The sequence below is a fragment of the Rhinopithecus bieti genome, unplaced genomic scaffold, assembly GCF_001698545.2.
Source record: "Rhinopithecus bieti isolate Rb0 unplaced genomic scaffold, ASM169854v2 scaffold_25394, whole genome shotgun sequence".
Classification (NCBI taxonomy): Eukaryota; Metazoa; Chordata; class Mammalia; order Primates; family Cercopithecidae; genus Rhinopithecus; species Rhinopithecus bieti.
The window spans coordinates 798,863-816,072 of NW_016811676.1; the positions used below are offsets into that span (position 1 = coordinate 798,863).

The window sequence follows — 17,210 nt, forward strand, 5'->3', positions numbered from 1 at the left end:
TTATTATATGTAATACTCAAAGAGACCACAACTGGGCCAGGCATGGTGGCTCATGCCTGTAATCCCAGCACTTTGGGAGGCTGAGGTGGGCAGATCACGAGGTCAGGAGATCGAGACCATCTTGGCTAACACGGTGAAATCCCGTCTCTACTAAAAATACAAAAGAATTAGCCGGGCATGGTGGCGGGCACCTGTAGTCCCAGCTACTCGGGAGGCTGAAGCAGGAGAATGGTGTGAACCTGGGAGGCGGAGCTTGCAGTGAGCCGAGATGGTGCCACTGCACTCCAACCTGGGCGACAGAGCGAGACTCCATCTCAAAAAAAAAAAAAAAAAAATAGAGATCACAACTGGGTAGTCTCTTTCGTAAGAAAAAGTAACCAAAGCTAAGCTTATGATTTTTATTTTCTTCATGAGTCTGTTATTCTTTTATGTATGAGGTAACTGCCTTACATACTTCTTTTACTGTGTGAAATATTTTTCTTTAAAGCATTTGAATGTTAGCAGTGTTTTTATAGTGTAGTTATAGGAATCTTGAAACAGGAAAGATTTGGGTTTTCAGTAGATGATGACCAATAATTTACCATCTCTGCTGAGATAAAGGCAAATTTTGCACTACTGACTTAAGTGCTAGAAAGGAATTAAATGACACATCTTTCTCATAGATTTATTAGACACTGGGGTGTATTACACTGATAGAGGTTGTTCTCTTCATTGTTTTGGAGGCCCTTAATTATAAGCTAGATATTATGGTGGAAATGGAGAAGCAGTATCTTTTATTGGGTACACCTCTTCAGGCTGATAGCTGATTTTTTACATATTTTCTTTATAATAACTCTGCAAGGTGGCTGTTATTATGTTTATTTTAGCAGTGAGCACACTGACTTTGAGAGGTTAAGTGTTGTTTCTGCAGTCTAGTAAGTAGTAGGTAGGACTAGATAAGTGAGATCTCTCTGATCTCAAAGCCCAGGTTTTCCTCCATGTAATCTTACTCTGTTCCTTAGAATTTATTTCTTTGGTGACTTTCCTAGGTCCTTTATTGAATCTTAAATTTTAGGTACTCTTTTCACTTTAGAAATGAATATGTTTGGCTAGAGGCTTAACTATAGTTTTGTTGCAGTACATTTTTTTTTTTGCCACTTTAAAACATCCTTTTTATGTAATAACTTACAATGTAGAAAATGAGGCCTGATAAACTTTGGTTACTTACTGCATCTTAGTTTATTAAATTGTTGTAATAATAGTGTTCCAACTTCTCATTGTAACATTTTACTCATGAGAGTCAAAATACTGAATAAAACATTTGAAAGTATTTATTTAAAATAGGTTGAGCATCAAAATCCAAAATCTGAAATGCTCCAAAATTTTAAACTTTTGAGCTTCGCTATGACACTCGAAGGAAATGCTCATTGGAGCATTTTGAATTTTTGGATTTGGGATACTCACCCAGTATAATGCAAATATTCCAAAATCTAAAATTATCCCAAATCCAAAACACTTCTGATCCTAAGCATTTTGAATAAGAGATACTCCATCTTTATATTAAATATATTGTAGAAAGTAGTTTTCCAGGTTTTTGTTTTCATACATTTTTATTGAATGTCGTGCATAGTACACCATACATGCTTGACAGTGTTTATTGAAGTAAGTGATTATGTGGCCTATTTGGAATATTTTATGACAGTGCATTTATTAGAAATACAATTGCAACTAATATAATAATAAATAAAGGTTTTTTATTGCTAGAAGTAAAAAGTGAGATTAGATTCATAGCAAGCAATAACTGATGTTTTCTGCAACATTTTATCAGTTTATTTTTTACTATGTTATCTAATACACATAAAAGGTTACAAGAAACGTGCTATTTAGAAAGAATAATAATATAGGACCTTTGTGGACTCACCTAACTTAAGATTTAAAGTATTATCAATACCAATTTTTTTATAACAAATATTCTCTCTTGCTCTCTCCTAAAAATAAAATTTAGACAAGTACCACATAACTAAAATTGTAATGGAAGACTGCAATTTACTTGAAGAACTTAAAACTCAAAGTTGTATGGATTGTATAGAGGTGAGAATGAATATAATAAATATATTTTAAGATTTGCCCGTTAGAACTTTTAACACTCAGAGGAAGTTAATAAAACTGCTGACAATATACAGTTCATAAAATTGGATGACATATTTGAGGGAAATAGCTAATATCTTGATCAGAGTTTTCTAATGATTTAAAAACCATTAATTGAAAGTGAAAATTTGATTTTTTTTTTTTTTTTTGAGACGGAGTCTTGCTCCTGTCCGCGTGGGCCTGGAGTGGCAGTGGCCCGGATCTCAGCTCCACTGCAAAGCTCCCCTCCCAGGTTTACGCCATTCCCTGCCTCAGTCCTCCCGAGTAGCTGGGACTACAGGCGCCCGCATGCCCGGCTAGTTTTTTTTTTTTATTTTTTTTATTTGTTTTTATTTAGACAGCAGACGGGGTTGCACCCGTGTAAGCCAGGATGGGTTCTTCGATCTCCTGACCTCGTGAAATCGCCCCGTCGGCCTCCCAAAAAAGGTGCTGGGATTTACAGGCTTGAGCCACCCGTGCCCGGCTGAAAATTTTGAATTTTAAAAACTGGTAGTCTTAATGAGTTGAAGAAGTATGATTTCTGTTGGTAACAGCCTGAGAATGTAAATTCATGTGCTGCACTGTTCACTCCATAGAAAATATGGACTTTAGGCCGGGGCGCGGTGGTCAAGCCTGTAATCCCCAGCACTTTGGGGAGGCCGAGACGGGCGGATCAATGAGGTCAGGGAGTCGGAGACATCCTGGTAATACGGTGAAACCCCGTCTCTACTTAAAAAATACAAAAAACTAGCCGGGCGATGAGGGGCCGCCTGTAGTCCAGCTACTCCGGGAGGCGAGACAGGAAAGAATTGGCGGTGAACCCGGGAAGGCGGAGCTGCAGTGAGCTGAAGATCCCGGCCACTGCCACTCCAGCCCTGGGGTGGCAGGAAGCAAGACTCCGTCTCAAAAAAAAAACGGAGAAAAAAAAAAAAAAAAAAGAAAATAGGAACTTTAGGCCGGGCGCGGTGGGCCTCAAGCCCTGTAATCCCAGCATTTTTGGGAGGCGAGAAACGGCCGATCACGGGTCAGGAGATTTGAGACCATACCTGGCTAACACGGTAAAACCCCGTCCTCTACTAAAAAATACAAAAACTAGCCAGAGCCGAGGTGGGGGCAGCGCCTGTAGTCCCCCAGCTACTCGGGAAGGCTTGAGGCAGGAGAGCGGTAAACCCAGGAGGCGGAACCTTGCCAGTGAAAGCCTGAGATCGGCCACTGCACCTCCAGCCCTGGGCCGACAGAAGGAGACCTGTGTCCTTCCATAAAAAAAAAAAAAAAAAGAAAAAAGAAAATGGACTTTTAACGTCATTAATTTTAAAAAAGGAATTTGGGAAAATATTTAATGTCTATTGAATTCCCTAATGCCTTGATATGATGTGATTTAGTTTATTTTAAAAAAATGAGTGTTTGAAGTGAAAAGTTTTAGTTTTTTCTCTAGCACCCTTCATATATATTCTTATTAACCTACCAACTCATGCTTTGCAATTAGTCTAATCAACATTGCCTCTATGTTATTGATTTATATATGTTTTTCGGCACTGAGGTTTCTTGTATAATACCGTATTTGCTAACCTAAAGTTAAAATTCTACTTTGCATCTGTTTTTTAGCCTTATTACCTTATTTGCCTTATTGATAAGCTGTATTTAAAAGTGGGTCTACCAAATACAGCACAAAAATTTTAGTAATTATTCATAATGTGATGGTTTTGTTTACTTTTAATATTCTCTAACCAAGTTAGTGTTGAGTCATTCAAGATAGGTTTATTTAAATATATATACTGAGACTGCGCATGATGGCTCACGCCTGTAGTCCCAGCACTTTGGAAGGTCGAGGTGGGAGGATTGCTTGAGGTCAGAAGTTCAAGACCAGCTTGGGCAACATAGCAAGACCTGGTCTCTACAAAAAAATTTTAAAAATGAGCTTGGCATGGTGGGGTGCACTTGTAGTCCTAGCTACTTGGGAGACTGAGATGGGAGGATCCCTTCGGCCTGGGAGATCGAGGCTGTTGTGAGGTGTGATTGCACCACTGCCCTCCAGCCTGGGTGACAGAGTGAGACCCTGTCTCTAAAAGTATATGTGTGTGTGTGTGTGTGTGTGTGTGTATAGTGTGTGTCATATATATATATATATATGTAACAAAATATTGGGTATTGTAATCTCATTTTCTACATAAATAATCCCCTAGTTATTTCTGATATCCAAGATAGAAACCCAGATCCATTTTTCCTAGGTATTGGGTTCTTGATTATCTTTGGAGCTAATTGATGGGTCTTCTTTCACCTTGGTTTCTCAGCAAGGAGAACTAATGAAAATGAAAGGAAATGAAGAGTTTTCCAAAGAAAGATTTGATATAGCCATTATCTATTACACCAGAGCCATTGAATATAGGTAAGAGCAAATAGAACCAAAGAAATCCTGTTTCTGTGTCAGATCAAGTTAGAATGGTAGTCAGAGGAAATAAAAACAAGATGGGGAATTGGAAAGTATCTTCCAACTTGTTATGCAGAATAGATTTTCTCATCCTTGGGCATTCGAAGCATTGAAGATGGCCTGGGTATATGAAGCTAACGTAGTAGCATAACTCAAGCAAGTCAGGCAAAATTGTGAATTTGGTTCTGCCCTCTTCCATTTTCTTTAAAACTTTCCAGTACAGAGTTATCTCTTTTGTCTTGTTCTCATTTTGCTATCAACCAAGTCCTCCCAAATTATTAACTGGTCAAAAAGGATTAAAGGATTAGTTCTTAATACTGAAGATGCCACCCATTCAGGGTTTTTTGCTTTCTAAGAGGGAACTTTTACAGGATAATTGAGAGAATACATGCATGCTCTCTACCTTGTCTTCTCTTTGCTCAGCTGCTAGAATTTTGTAGCTTTCCTCCAGATGTGCCTCATAACTGTGCCCCTGTTGTCTCAGTTGGGCCATGTAATATTGTAGCAGCCTTTGAAGGGTGCTCTGTAGCCACTGCTCTTTTTCCTCCCTTGCGCATCTCCACAGGGAATGAGGAAATCCAGTTAGTGTGTCACCTCTGAAAGGCTGCTGCCCTATTCTTTTGAGGAAGAAGTGGAGAAAAGGGAGATACGTTTTACCACACATAGTCAAATAAAACTAAAAAACAAAAGTTCAAATGAAGCTATTTTAATTTGCAATTACTGTAGGCTTCCTTTCTCAGTTGTTTGTCAAAACGACGTAGTCGTAGTCCTGACTTACTGTATAAGTAATCCTATCCTCTAGAGTTACTCTGTAGTTTGCTAGCTCTTTAATATGTCTCATTTGATCCTCACAACAGCCCTATGAGTTAGAGCAACTAGAGTTATCTTCATTTTGAATATAGGGAAGTTTAGGTTGGTTCAAACAAAGTTATTTATGTAGGAAGTGAAGGAACTGGGACTTAGCCAGTTAAGACTCCAGGTCCTATATTCTTTTTGCTCTGCCACACAGATGTAAAGTTTAAAAAAAGTTTTCTTGTGCCTTATGTTTTCTGCGTGATTTTTATTTGTTTCATGTGTAATGTGCTTTACTGACTAAACATTGTGTCTTTTTAAGACCTGAAAACCACCTTCTTTATGGTAACCGAGCTCTTTGTTTTCTTCGTACTGGACAGTTTAGGTAAGTTGGTTAAAATATCTCAACCACTGAATTATTGTGCTAAATACCCATTTTTGGGAAACTTTTCTGTTTTGCAGGTATACAAGAAAATCCTTGACTAGTTCTTTGGCAGAAATACTTAAGTGGTTAAAAGAATACACTTAGGCTTTATATATAACAACAGTGACAGCAGCAGCTATTCTGATTGAGTGCAGACATATGTTAAGCATTATTTTAAGTGCTTTGCGTATGTTATTTAGTTCTCACAGCACCTGTAATAGGTAGGTAATGTTATAGTTCACATTTTACGTGACCAACGTGTACTACTAGTGATACCAAGATTTGAACACATTTTATCTGATAATTTCAAAGTCTGTGTTTATGACATCTATATTACCTCTTTATGCTCTGTTAATTAATCCATATAGTATAAAAGAAGCATTTTCATTTTTTCTCTGTTTATCCTGGTATAAAAAATTAAGTAAATATCCTTCGTAAGTGAAAGAAAGCAAATAAATTTAATAGTATAAGAGTGGAATCATAATTCATTCCTAGTTCCTTATATTGAATTTAAGCTGAGTTTTTATTTATTAGCTAAGAAAGACTGAGAAAGATACTGCACTATGATTTTATTGTTCCCACAGTATAAAATTTTTAGAACATAAATTATAAGCATTAATATTGAGCAGATAGACTATTATATTTAATTTTGTCCTGCTTTACTGTAAGAAGGGTGTAGGGTGGAGTCAAGAATACATCCACACAGTAGAAGAATATTCAAAAGAAAACAAACCAGAAAACAAAGTTGGAATCTGGGATTCTCAGAACCGAGCTTCACAGGCATAAGGTCCTGCGTAGGTATTAGTTAGAATTCATATTTGCCTCTGACCTTCAGCTGTCCAAAATGAAATGGGAAAACTTGACAAGTTACTTAATTCTCATTGTCCATAAAGAAACAATTTGTCAGGTGAAACAGTTTTCCTAGTGTTTACTTTTGAAGGAAGGTGGGCTGTAATATTAATTGAGTGATGGAGTAGAGAATAATCTCAGCAGTATTCTTATGCATAGCAAAAAACTCCCTGAAAGCACAGTTTTGAGTTTCACAAATACGTTTTTTGTGAAGTTTTCTCATGAAAGCTGAGAATCTGCTGTCAGTTGTTTTTCAGTGAAAGCACTTGTATGGGAGGGTGGGAGTGGGGAAGGTAGTATATTCTAAGCATATAGCTTTAAAAATAACATTTATTGTGTTTTCTTTTATTGTAAACAGAACACATTCTCATGGTAGAAAATTTGGAAAATACAAGAGTTTAAAAGAAGAAAATAAAATCACCAGTAATCCAACCACCTTGGAGAATACCGCTGTATTAACGTTATGCAGCTTTTAGATGGCTTAAGCCGTGGATAAACCGAGGCTATCTAGACTAGAGGAATGGATGGGCTTGACACAGTCTTCCATCAATACCACTGTCCTCAACGGGTTCTGACAAGAAATGAGCTGCAAGTGTCTTTAGGTTATTGCTTCTGGCTAGGTCCAGAATTGCATTTATTTTGTGCTGTTTAAAGGTGAATTTGTATGCTTTCAAGATCAGATGAATAGGTTGGTAACTTGGCTAGCCTCTTGTGAAAATTGAGGTGCCTATCTGAAATATTGCTTGGCAGAAGGTATCCACTTTCCACCTCTACGAGCTGAGAGGCAAACCAGGGTGTTTCTGCTCTCTTTCATGAGTGTTGAATGCTAGACACACAAGGAAGATCCTTCTAATATCTTGCTGCAACAGGAGGTGAATCAAAGTAGAAGTACAGAAGCTAGGTAGCTTGGTGAGGTAAAGGCCAAGAGCAGCTTGTGGATCTATCCTTGTACCTCCTTGCTGATGGTCTAGCTTGTGGTTTAATACCATCTACATTTCACTAGAGCCAGGTGAGCAGCATTGAGAACCCTTTGTTTCTTACTAGGCAATCACCAGTATGTATTGGATGCCTGTTTTATGCATGAAGTGTTTTACCACACTGGTTTTGCTGGTGTTTCCTACCTCCTCACATATTGTCTATATGATTTGCTCAATAATGTAGGGATGTTTTCAGAGTCCATAGTATATATAACTCATAGTATATATGTAAGTCCATAGTATAGTATATATATATCAGGTGACTAGATGGTGTGACTTAAGGAAAGAACACGTTGCCAGTAATTCGGATGTGCCATTGACACAGGAGGACCCATGCCTGAGAAAGACTTTTATCTGAGTTACTGAGGTTGAGATGTTTTGAAGCTCTCAAGCAGAGGGGTGCTGGATCTGCTGTGGGAATCTGGCTGAGCAGCTGCAGGGACAGCTGGGGGTAAAGCACCCACCCTTCCCCAGTTTGGTGAGGATGCACTCCTCAGCTGTTCTGCAAGGCCAGACTGCTTATCTCCTGTCATTGAAGCAAGAATTGAGATGTCCAAAGAGGACAGAAATGGGACAATTTAATACTAGAAAAGAAAGGAAAAAAAGGGTTAAAGTCTTGAATGCTAAAACTTCTGAAATACTTAATCCTAAAAGATTAGAAAATATAAGTTGAAACTTCAAATGAAAAAGAGATTCAATTTAAAAAAGAGAACTTTGGTAAGATTAATCTCTCAAAGGGTAAAAATAATAATACTGTATCTTACAACATGGTTATCACTGTTCTGAGCACTTAATGTGTATTAACTCGTAAAACCCTCACAACTGTGTGAGGTAAGTGCTACTGCCTCTTTACAGATGATGAAACTGAGGTATAGGGAGGCCAAGCAAAGTGTCTGAGGACACTAGGTGGATGTGATGGATCCAGAATTTGAACCCAGGCAGCCTGGATGTAGAGTCTCTACTATTAATCACTATGGGAAAGTGGTGATAGAATAAAAGGGAATGTGAAAGTTGGAAAAATTAAAAAATAAATGGTCTAAATAGTCAATACACGTTTATGAGGAAATGATTATCCTTCCAGGACATGTAGATTAAAAACTATGAGTTTCTTGTTTATACCCATCAGATGGACAAAAGTTTAAAAATCTCATAATACCAAGTGTTTGAGAGGATGTGGAACAAAGGAGACTCTCATATTCAGCTGGAGAAAGTGTAAATTGGTACAATCACTTTGGAGAGCAATTTGACAAGGTGAAGATGTGCATACTCCGCAATCCACTTCTAGGCTCATATCCTCTGAACTCTCAAATGTGTACCCAAGAAGATATGTATACGCCTTCATGATAGCATTGTTTGTAAGAGTAAATAAATGGAAATGACCTAAATGGCCATCAATAGGGGAATGGATAAATATGGTATATTCATACAATGGAATTCTATATGGCAGTTAAAATGAACGCAATGTTGAGTGAAAAAGCAAGTTGCAGAATGATTTGTACACTGTGATGCCATTTATTAATGTTTAAAAACGTGCAAAACAATATGCATATATTACAGACTGTGTATTAACAATGTTTAAAAATGCATGGGCGTGTTAAACACCCAGGGAGTGGCTGGGGAGAGAAGGAGGGAAAAGGGATTGGAGTTGGGAGGGATGGTACACAGTGGATGTCAACTGTAACAAACTACTACAAAAAGAGCTGAAGTAAATATGGCAAAATGTTAATTTCTTGCTAAGGTGGTATGCCATTGGTACATGGGTGTTCGTTTTGTTAATGATGTTCTCTGTACTTTTATGTATACTTGAAATATTTGATAAAAAGTGAAACAAAATGTGATTAAAAATGCACATGAGAAAAGGAACAGAAAACAAGAACAGTGACCACTAAACTTCAAGGATAAAATAGTGAACAGTGACCTTGAAAAGAGAAATATAAGTATTGTAAGGCCAGTTGCAGAAGTGTGAAGTGTGTGTGGGGAAGCCTGAGGTGAGGCACATATGGGGAAACAGATGCTTCATTCAAACATGGTGGCAGTGGCAGTGATGATTTTAATGCCAAAATAGTCATGCAGTTTGTAAATCCAACCACTTTTGGGTGAATGTAAGTTAGGCCAAGAGCCTTTCAAAACCCTTCCGGTCCTGCGAATGTTGCGCTTGGAAAACACAGGAGATGGGGTTGGCGTGAGGCAGGGGTTGGGGAACTGTGCTGCCTCCTGCGCCCCCACTCCTGCCGCAGCCTTTCCCCTTCAAATCTTCACATTGAGGATTGTGTTTATCCCAGGACATCTGGCTTAGAAGATGAAATGTCCATTTTATTCTGCTCCTTCTCAAAGTGTACTTTTCAAATACAAGTTGGTAACTATAGGGCATTTGAGAGCGATCATTGTAATTGAAGTAATCAGAACTTTTCAGTTTAGACAAGAATCTAGAGAAAGGAATTAGGTATATCTGTACCTTCTGCAGTTCCAACAGCTGATGTAATATACGTGATTAGGCTTTGCCCACTTACTATTCAATTCATTCTTGTGGGACTCATGGAAAATTCAGATTCTTTGGTGGGATGTGATGAACTGTGTAAGGGAAAATGTTAATTGGAGAAAGGGAATGCTTAGCTTGAATGGTTTTTGCGTTGCTTTGGAAAATCATGTATTTTTAAACTTGGTGTTTACTTCAACTGTTGGTATTCATTTAAGTACCCATCACATGATACTGCCTTCCATCAGATCCCAACTGTGATTGGTAGCAGACAGATAGATATTAACTGACTCCTCTCTTGTTGCTTTTTTTCCCCCTAAATTTCTCTAAGACTAGAGATACAAAGCACTGTATGTTTCTGTGAGAATTTCACAAATTCTTGTGTGTGTGTGTTGGTTTGGTGAATTATTCCTCACTCTGCCCTCTGGTGTGTTTTCTTTATTTTTACTTAGAAGCCACTGAATTTGCTTTTGAAGAAAACATTTACTTTTTTCAGTCTTATTTGGGGTGTACCCCCTTTTAAAGAAAACAATAACAAATGCACATGGTAAGCAACAGAGTAGGAAAAGGTACACTTGCCCACTCTGACCCAATCCTCTGATTCATCTCTTCATATCTTTGTGTATTCCCATAATATTTTATGCCTTTACAAGTGCTTATGTTGAACCAAATGAAGTGGCCATTTTTGTAAGTCAGAATATAGGCAGTTTTATTTGGTTTAATGTAATGTATATGTCTTTTTCTTTAAATGGGTAGGAACATACTACATACGCTGTTGTACGTTGTGGTTTTTTTTTATATTTAAGTCTTGGAGCTTGTGGATCTGTATATAGAGACCCACCTTGTTCTTCATGTCTGCACAGTGTTTTCCTGGATGGACTTCCCATGTAATCCATTAGTTCATATTATATCAGTATATAGTTTATATGTATGCTTAGTTTATATTAGTATATAGATTATTTTATTTACAGTGTTAAATTATATATTTATTAGTATGTAGATTATTTCCCTTTTAAAGATTATATATACCTATGCAATGATTATCTTTTTACTTATGTTTTACACTCAGGTTCAAATATATCTGTAGGACACATTTCTGATAAATTTATTTTACTCAGTTGAATGAAAGAACATATCATTTTAATTATAGACACTAACTTTTTATTTAAAATGTATGTTTATTCAGTCCATGGTTATTATTCACTGCATGTTTGTCAGTGACTGACCTTTATACCTGAATCTTGCTTTTGTTCCTTAGTTGGAAGATCTGGAAACTTGGGGAATAGTTGTTATTTCTTTATTGATCTGGTCAGGTCCTGAAAATAATTATAATTGAGGAAAAAAGCAATATCCCTTATATGGCTTGCAAAATTCTTGCATACTTTTTATGGTATGGTTTGAGAGAGTCAATAAATAGCATCTCCTTTCCCTTCCAAGTGCAGAATCGGTTAAAAGATGGATGGAAAAGACAGGCAACTGGTGATCAGATATTGCCTTTATTACAGATGCAATTGGAGAACAGGCCTTAACTCTGATAGTCAAGGGGCTGGTTACTACTAGGTTGGTGCAAAAGTAAATGTGGTTTTTAGAAGTAATGGCAAAACCCCTAATTACTTTTGCACCAGCCAATAATTCACCCACAGTCAGAACAGGGCTCTTGGGAACTTTAAGCCTGAAAGAAAAGGGAATCTGGTGTTTTAGATTCCAAAGAGTAAGGCCAGGTACAGTGGCTCATGCCTGTAATCCCAGCACTTTGAGAGGCTGAGGTGGATGGATCACTTGAGGTCAGGAGTTTGAGACCATCCTGGCCAACATGGTGAAACCCCGTCTCTACTAAAAATACAAAAATTAGCTGGGCATGGTGTTGCATGCCTGTAATCCCAGCTACTCGGGAGGCTGAGGCAGGAGAATCGCTTGAACCCAGGAGGCAGAGGTTTCAGTGAGCTGAGATTGCACCACTGCTGTCCAGCCTGGGCGATAGAGCGATACCATGTCTAAAAAAAATAAAAAATAAAAAGGATTCCAAAGAGTGAGAAAAAGAAGAGGCAAAGCCACATATGATTAGTGTCCCTCCCTCGCCATTAGATAAATTATTATTCATCATCTGGGGATGTTAGCCAAGGGTGGGGAGAGGAAAGAGTTCAGGAGTAATTAGCAAATCCACATGGAAACTAGGGGAGAGGGAATAAGTGTTCTTTACAAACATCGTCTTTTAGGGCAGAATGTAGCATATTTTATATGCAGTAATGAGGAGGGGCTGGAAAAATAAAAATACTTCCCCATGTAAGAGCAGTAAGTTGGAGCACCTGTACTGGAACTCTGTTTCTTACTCTGTTTAATACTCTTACCGTGTCACACAGTCTTCAAGAGTAAATAACTGTTTGCATCTTGAGTCTTGTCCCATTTTGATACATCTCTTGTGCAGGGAATTGCTGCTACCAAAAGTCAAACCTGATTATTTAGACCCTGGGCTGCAGTGGTCTGGATAAGCAATAGCATCATGTAATTGACTATGCCCACTTTGCCTTAGTTGTAGGATGTTGTCATATGCCAGTAAATGTGAAATTTTATTAGCATTAATTGCATTCATATACTAATATTGTGATATTTATAATATATGCTATTATAACAATGCTGTTTGTAGTGCTATTATTATAATAAGTAACATTCAGCATTGATTCAACAAATATTGGGGTTCTGTTGATGGATAATGTCAGAAATGAGCAAAAACAGCCTCTGTGTTTCAGACAGTGGGCTGGCATTGTGAGGGCCTGTATTGGGAGGAATTTGTTGCATTTATGGTACTGATAGTTGCTAGATGGCCTGAATACAGAGGAGAGGGTAGTATGGCCATAGGCTAAGCCAAGGAGGGCCTTGTAGGCTGTGTTAAGGCTTTTGGCCTTTAAGAGCAATAAGAAAGTAAAGGATTTTAAACTGAGGAGAGAGCATGATTAGTACTTAAAAAAAAATTGAGTACAGTGAAAATGGATCTGAAGGGGATGTAGTAGGAGGCTGTTACAGTAGCCCAGGCCAGAGATGATGGCTTCCAGCAGAATATTGACAGTGGAAATGGAAAAGTGGAAGGATTCAAGAGTTTAGAGGTGAAGTTGACAGAAGTTGCTTGTGGTTGGTGTTGGAACGTGAGAGTGAAGGCGGTTGGAACTGTTCTGACGTTTCTGCCTTAAGCAGCATTATGGATTATGGGCCTACTCACTCACATTGGGATTGCTGGAAGAGGAATAAATTTGTAGGAGGTAGAACTGCACTTCACTCTCAGACACTGAATCGAAGTACCTTTGAAGGCCAGGCGTGGTGACTCACAGCTGTAATCCCAGCACTTTGGGAGGCCGAGGTGGGAGGATCACCAAAGTTCAGGAGTTTGAGACCAGCCTGGCCAACATGGCGAAACCCCGTCTCTACTACAACTACAAAAATTAGCTGGGCGTGGTGAGGGGAGTGCGTCTAATCTCAGTTACTCAGGAGGTTGAGGCAGGAGAACTGCTTGAACCTGAGAGGCAGAGGATGCAGTGAGCCAAAATTGCACCACTGCACTCCAGCCTGGGCAACAAGAGCAAAACTCTGTCTCAAAAAAAAAAAAAAAAAAAAAAAAAAACCTNGCTTGTGGTTGGTGTTGGAACGTGAGAGTGAAGGCGGTTGGAACTGTTCTGACGTTTCTGCCTTAAGCAGCATTATGGATTATGGGCCTACTCACTCACATTGGGATTGCTGGAAGAGGAATAAATTTGTAGGAGGTAGAACTGCACTTCACTCTCAGACACTGAATCGAAGTACCTTTGAAGGCCAGGCGTGGTGACTCACAGCTGTAATCCCAGCACTTTGGGAGGCCGAGGTGGGAGGATCACCAAAGTTCAGGAGTTTGAGACCAGCCTGGCCAACATGGCGAAACCCCGTCTCTACTACAACTACAAAAATTAGCTGGGCGTGGTGAGGGGAGTGCGTCTAATCTCAGTTACTCAGGAGGTTGAGGCAGGAGAACTGCTTGAACCTGAGAGGCAGAGGATGCAGTGAGCCAAAATTGCACCACTGCACTCCAGCCTGGGCAACAAGAGCAAAACTCTGTCTCAAAAAAAAAAAAAAAAAAAAAAAAAGTGCCTTTGAAGCATCCAAATTGCAATGTTGTATAGGTAGTGAGTTATATGGGTCTGGAACTCAAGGGAGAGTTTGGACGGGAGACATGTTTGGGATAGTTAGCCTCCATGATTTGAAGTTGTGGGTGAGATTGCTTACAGAAGTGTTTGTCAACCGGGACTGCACTTTGGAATCACTGAACTTTGACAAATACCACCCACCCTAGATATTCTGATTCAATTAATCTAGAGTAAAGCTTGGGCATTGGGCTTATAGGAGCTCCCCAGATGGTACTAATGTGCAGTCAAGGTTGAGACCCACTGGCCTAGAGAGAACCTAGGCTGAGACTAGGAGAGGAATCAGGATTGAGCCTTGAACACATATGACCAGTTGGAGAAGGATGAGCCTGCCCAGGGGAGTATTAAAAGGTGATCAGAGAGATGGAACAAAGACTAAGTGTGGTGTCAGAAGTAAGTAAAAGAATGGTCAGCAGTGTCTGTTGGCTACTGAGAAGCCAGTTACAGTGGAACTTAGATTTGGCAACATAGATGTCATTCAGTAACCATAGGGAAAGCTGTCAGTTCTTGGAACAGATGCCAATTAGATGGGGTTGAGAAATGCGAGGAAATGGAGACAGCTAGCACAGGCAGATTTTAAAGGTATTTGGGGAGAGAGACCCAGTGTGTCTCTTTAAATGGTAAAGAAAACTTACCTTATTCAGGAGTTCCAGAAGAAGGTGGCGCTTGGGTTGTATATTCAGTGGCTCAGCAATGTCATCAGAGACTTAGATTTTTCCAGCCTCAGTGTGTGACTTGGTCCTCAGGCTGTCCCCTCAGAATGTAGGATGGCTGCTGTAATTCATACATCTTCAGCAGAAGAAGGACAACTTTGTCTTATGTCCTTTTAAAAAAAATCTTAATACACATGCTGAAAAGTATACAAGTGTTAAGTGTAGATGGAATTTTCAGAAGTCAAACAACTGTAACCAGCGCGCAAATGACAACCCCAGTACCCCAGAAGTTCCTCTTGTTCCTCCTCCTAGTCATGACCCACCTCCTCCCCCAGGATAACTACCAGCCTGGCTTCCGGTGGTTAATTTTGCCTGTTTTAGTGCAATGTAATGAAATAATATACTATGTATTCTTTTATGTTTGGTTTTCAGCATCGTTTTTGAGATCCATATTGTTGCATGTAGTGAAGTGTTCATCGATTGCATGAATATACCACATTTTATCCATTCTATTGTTGATGGGCATTTGGGTAGCTTCTTGTATTTGGCTTTTACAGATAGTATTGTTGTGAACATACGTATTCATTTCTGTTGAGTGTATAATCAGGGAGTGGAATTGCTGTGGACAGAGGGTATGCTTATATGCATTTAGCTTTCCTGTGTGATTGTATCATTTTGTACTCTTACAGCCGCATATGAGAGTTTCAGTTCTGTGCCCTCACCAACACTTACTATTTTTCATCTTTTATTGTAGACATTCTGGTGGGTGATGGTGGTATACCACTGTGATTATAATTTGCATTTTCATAAATTGATTAAGGATGTTTCAGATTTTCATAAGGTTATTGACCATTTGGATATTCTCTTTTGTGAAGTGCCTGTTTAAGTCTTTTGCTATTTTTTTCTCTTGAGTAGAATGCCTTATTCATTTTTAGGAGTTTTTCTCTTGTATTCTGAATATGAGTCATTGGTCAGATATATGTATTGCAAATATCTTCTCACACTCAGTGGCTTGCCTTTTCACTGTCGATGTTTTCTTTTCACAAACAAGTTACTAATTTTAATGTAGTACAGTTTATCGGTTTTTCTCTCTGTGATAAGCTCTTTTTGTGTTCTGTTTATCGTCTTTACCCATTCAAAGGTTACCAGATTCTCTGTGTTTCGTCTGAAGGTTTGATTGTTCAACTCTGATGTACAACTTTGTATTTAGTGTGAGGTAGTGTTCAAGATTCATATGGGCCTGAAGCGGTGGCTCACGCCTGTAATCCCAGCACTTTGGGAGGACAAGGCAGGAACTTTGGCAAATACCACCCACTTGACAAATACCATTGCTTGAGCCCAGGAGTTTGAGACCACCCTGGGCAACATAGTGGGACCCTGTCTCTCCAAAAAATTCAGAAATTAGCCAGAAATTAGCTAGGCATGATGGCACGTGCCTGTAGTACCAGCTACTCAGGAGGCTTAGGTGGGAGGAGTGCTTGAGCCTGTGATGTCAAGGCTGTGGTGAGAGGGACTGGCACTGCACTCCAGCCTGGGTGACAGAGTGAGACCTTGTTTCAAAAAAAAAAGAAAAAAAAGATTCATATGGATGTCCAATTGACCCAGCACCATTTATTAAGAGAGTATATTTTCTCCATGTACTGCAGTATTATTACCTTTGTCATGAATCAGGTGATTATGTGTAAGAATCCATTTCTAGTTTCTTTAGTCTATTTTGTTGGTCAGGTTATCTGTCCTCATCTAGTTGGGTTTTTTTTTTTTTAATGTAAACTTTTAGTAGGTATTGATATCTGGTAGTATAAGTTATCTAGTTCTTGAAATCTCTTTAATAGTGATGAATTAGCATAAATATGAATGTGAAATGATGAACCAGCAAATCTTAATCTATGTTGAAAAAAGTAGGTGAATAAATCAGTGAGTTGGGTACCCCAAGGAGATAGGGACAGTTGAACAAGTTAAATGGGATAACCTAGGTTATAGTGGGAGTTGGATACCTGAATTAGTGATTGAACAGTTTGAAGTTTGAACAGTTTTGAGTGATGCTAAGTTCCAGGGGTGCAGTGATGGGTGGCTGAGTTGGGCTAGAGGTGGAAGTCATTGAAGATAAGGAAGCCAGGAAACTGATAGACTGTGGTCTGGATCTGTTAGTACTTGATAGGTTATGAAAGTACATTTAATAATGTAGTATCTAATTTAATATCTACCTCAGAACAGGTAGAACAGAATTATTCACATTTTACAGATGAGAAAAATGGGCCCAGAGATGTTAATAACTCCCTAATAGCCCCAAGAAAATTAGTGATTAAATTAGACCTAACCTGGGTCTTATGGTCTAGCTT

The 17,210-nt window shown here is 38.8% G+C and overlaps 1 protein-coding gene across 1 annotated transcript in view; it reads left to right on the forward strand.

Moving 5' to 3' along the window:
• TTC3 (tetratricopeptide repeat domain 3) overlaps nucleotides 1–17,210 on the forward strand; it is a 132,831-nt gene that overhangs the window by 22,699 nt on the left and 92,922 nt on the right. The window contains 3 exon segments of the mRNA XM_017894623.1: nucleotides 1,985–2,070; nucleotides 4,398–4,492; nucleotides 5,649–5,711. Coding sequence (XP_017750112.1) covers nucleotides 1,985–2,070; nucleotides 4,398–4,492; nucleotides 5,649–5,711 — 244 coding nt within the window.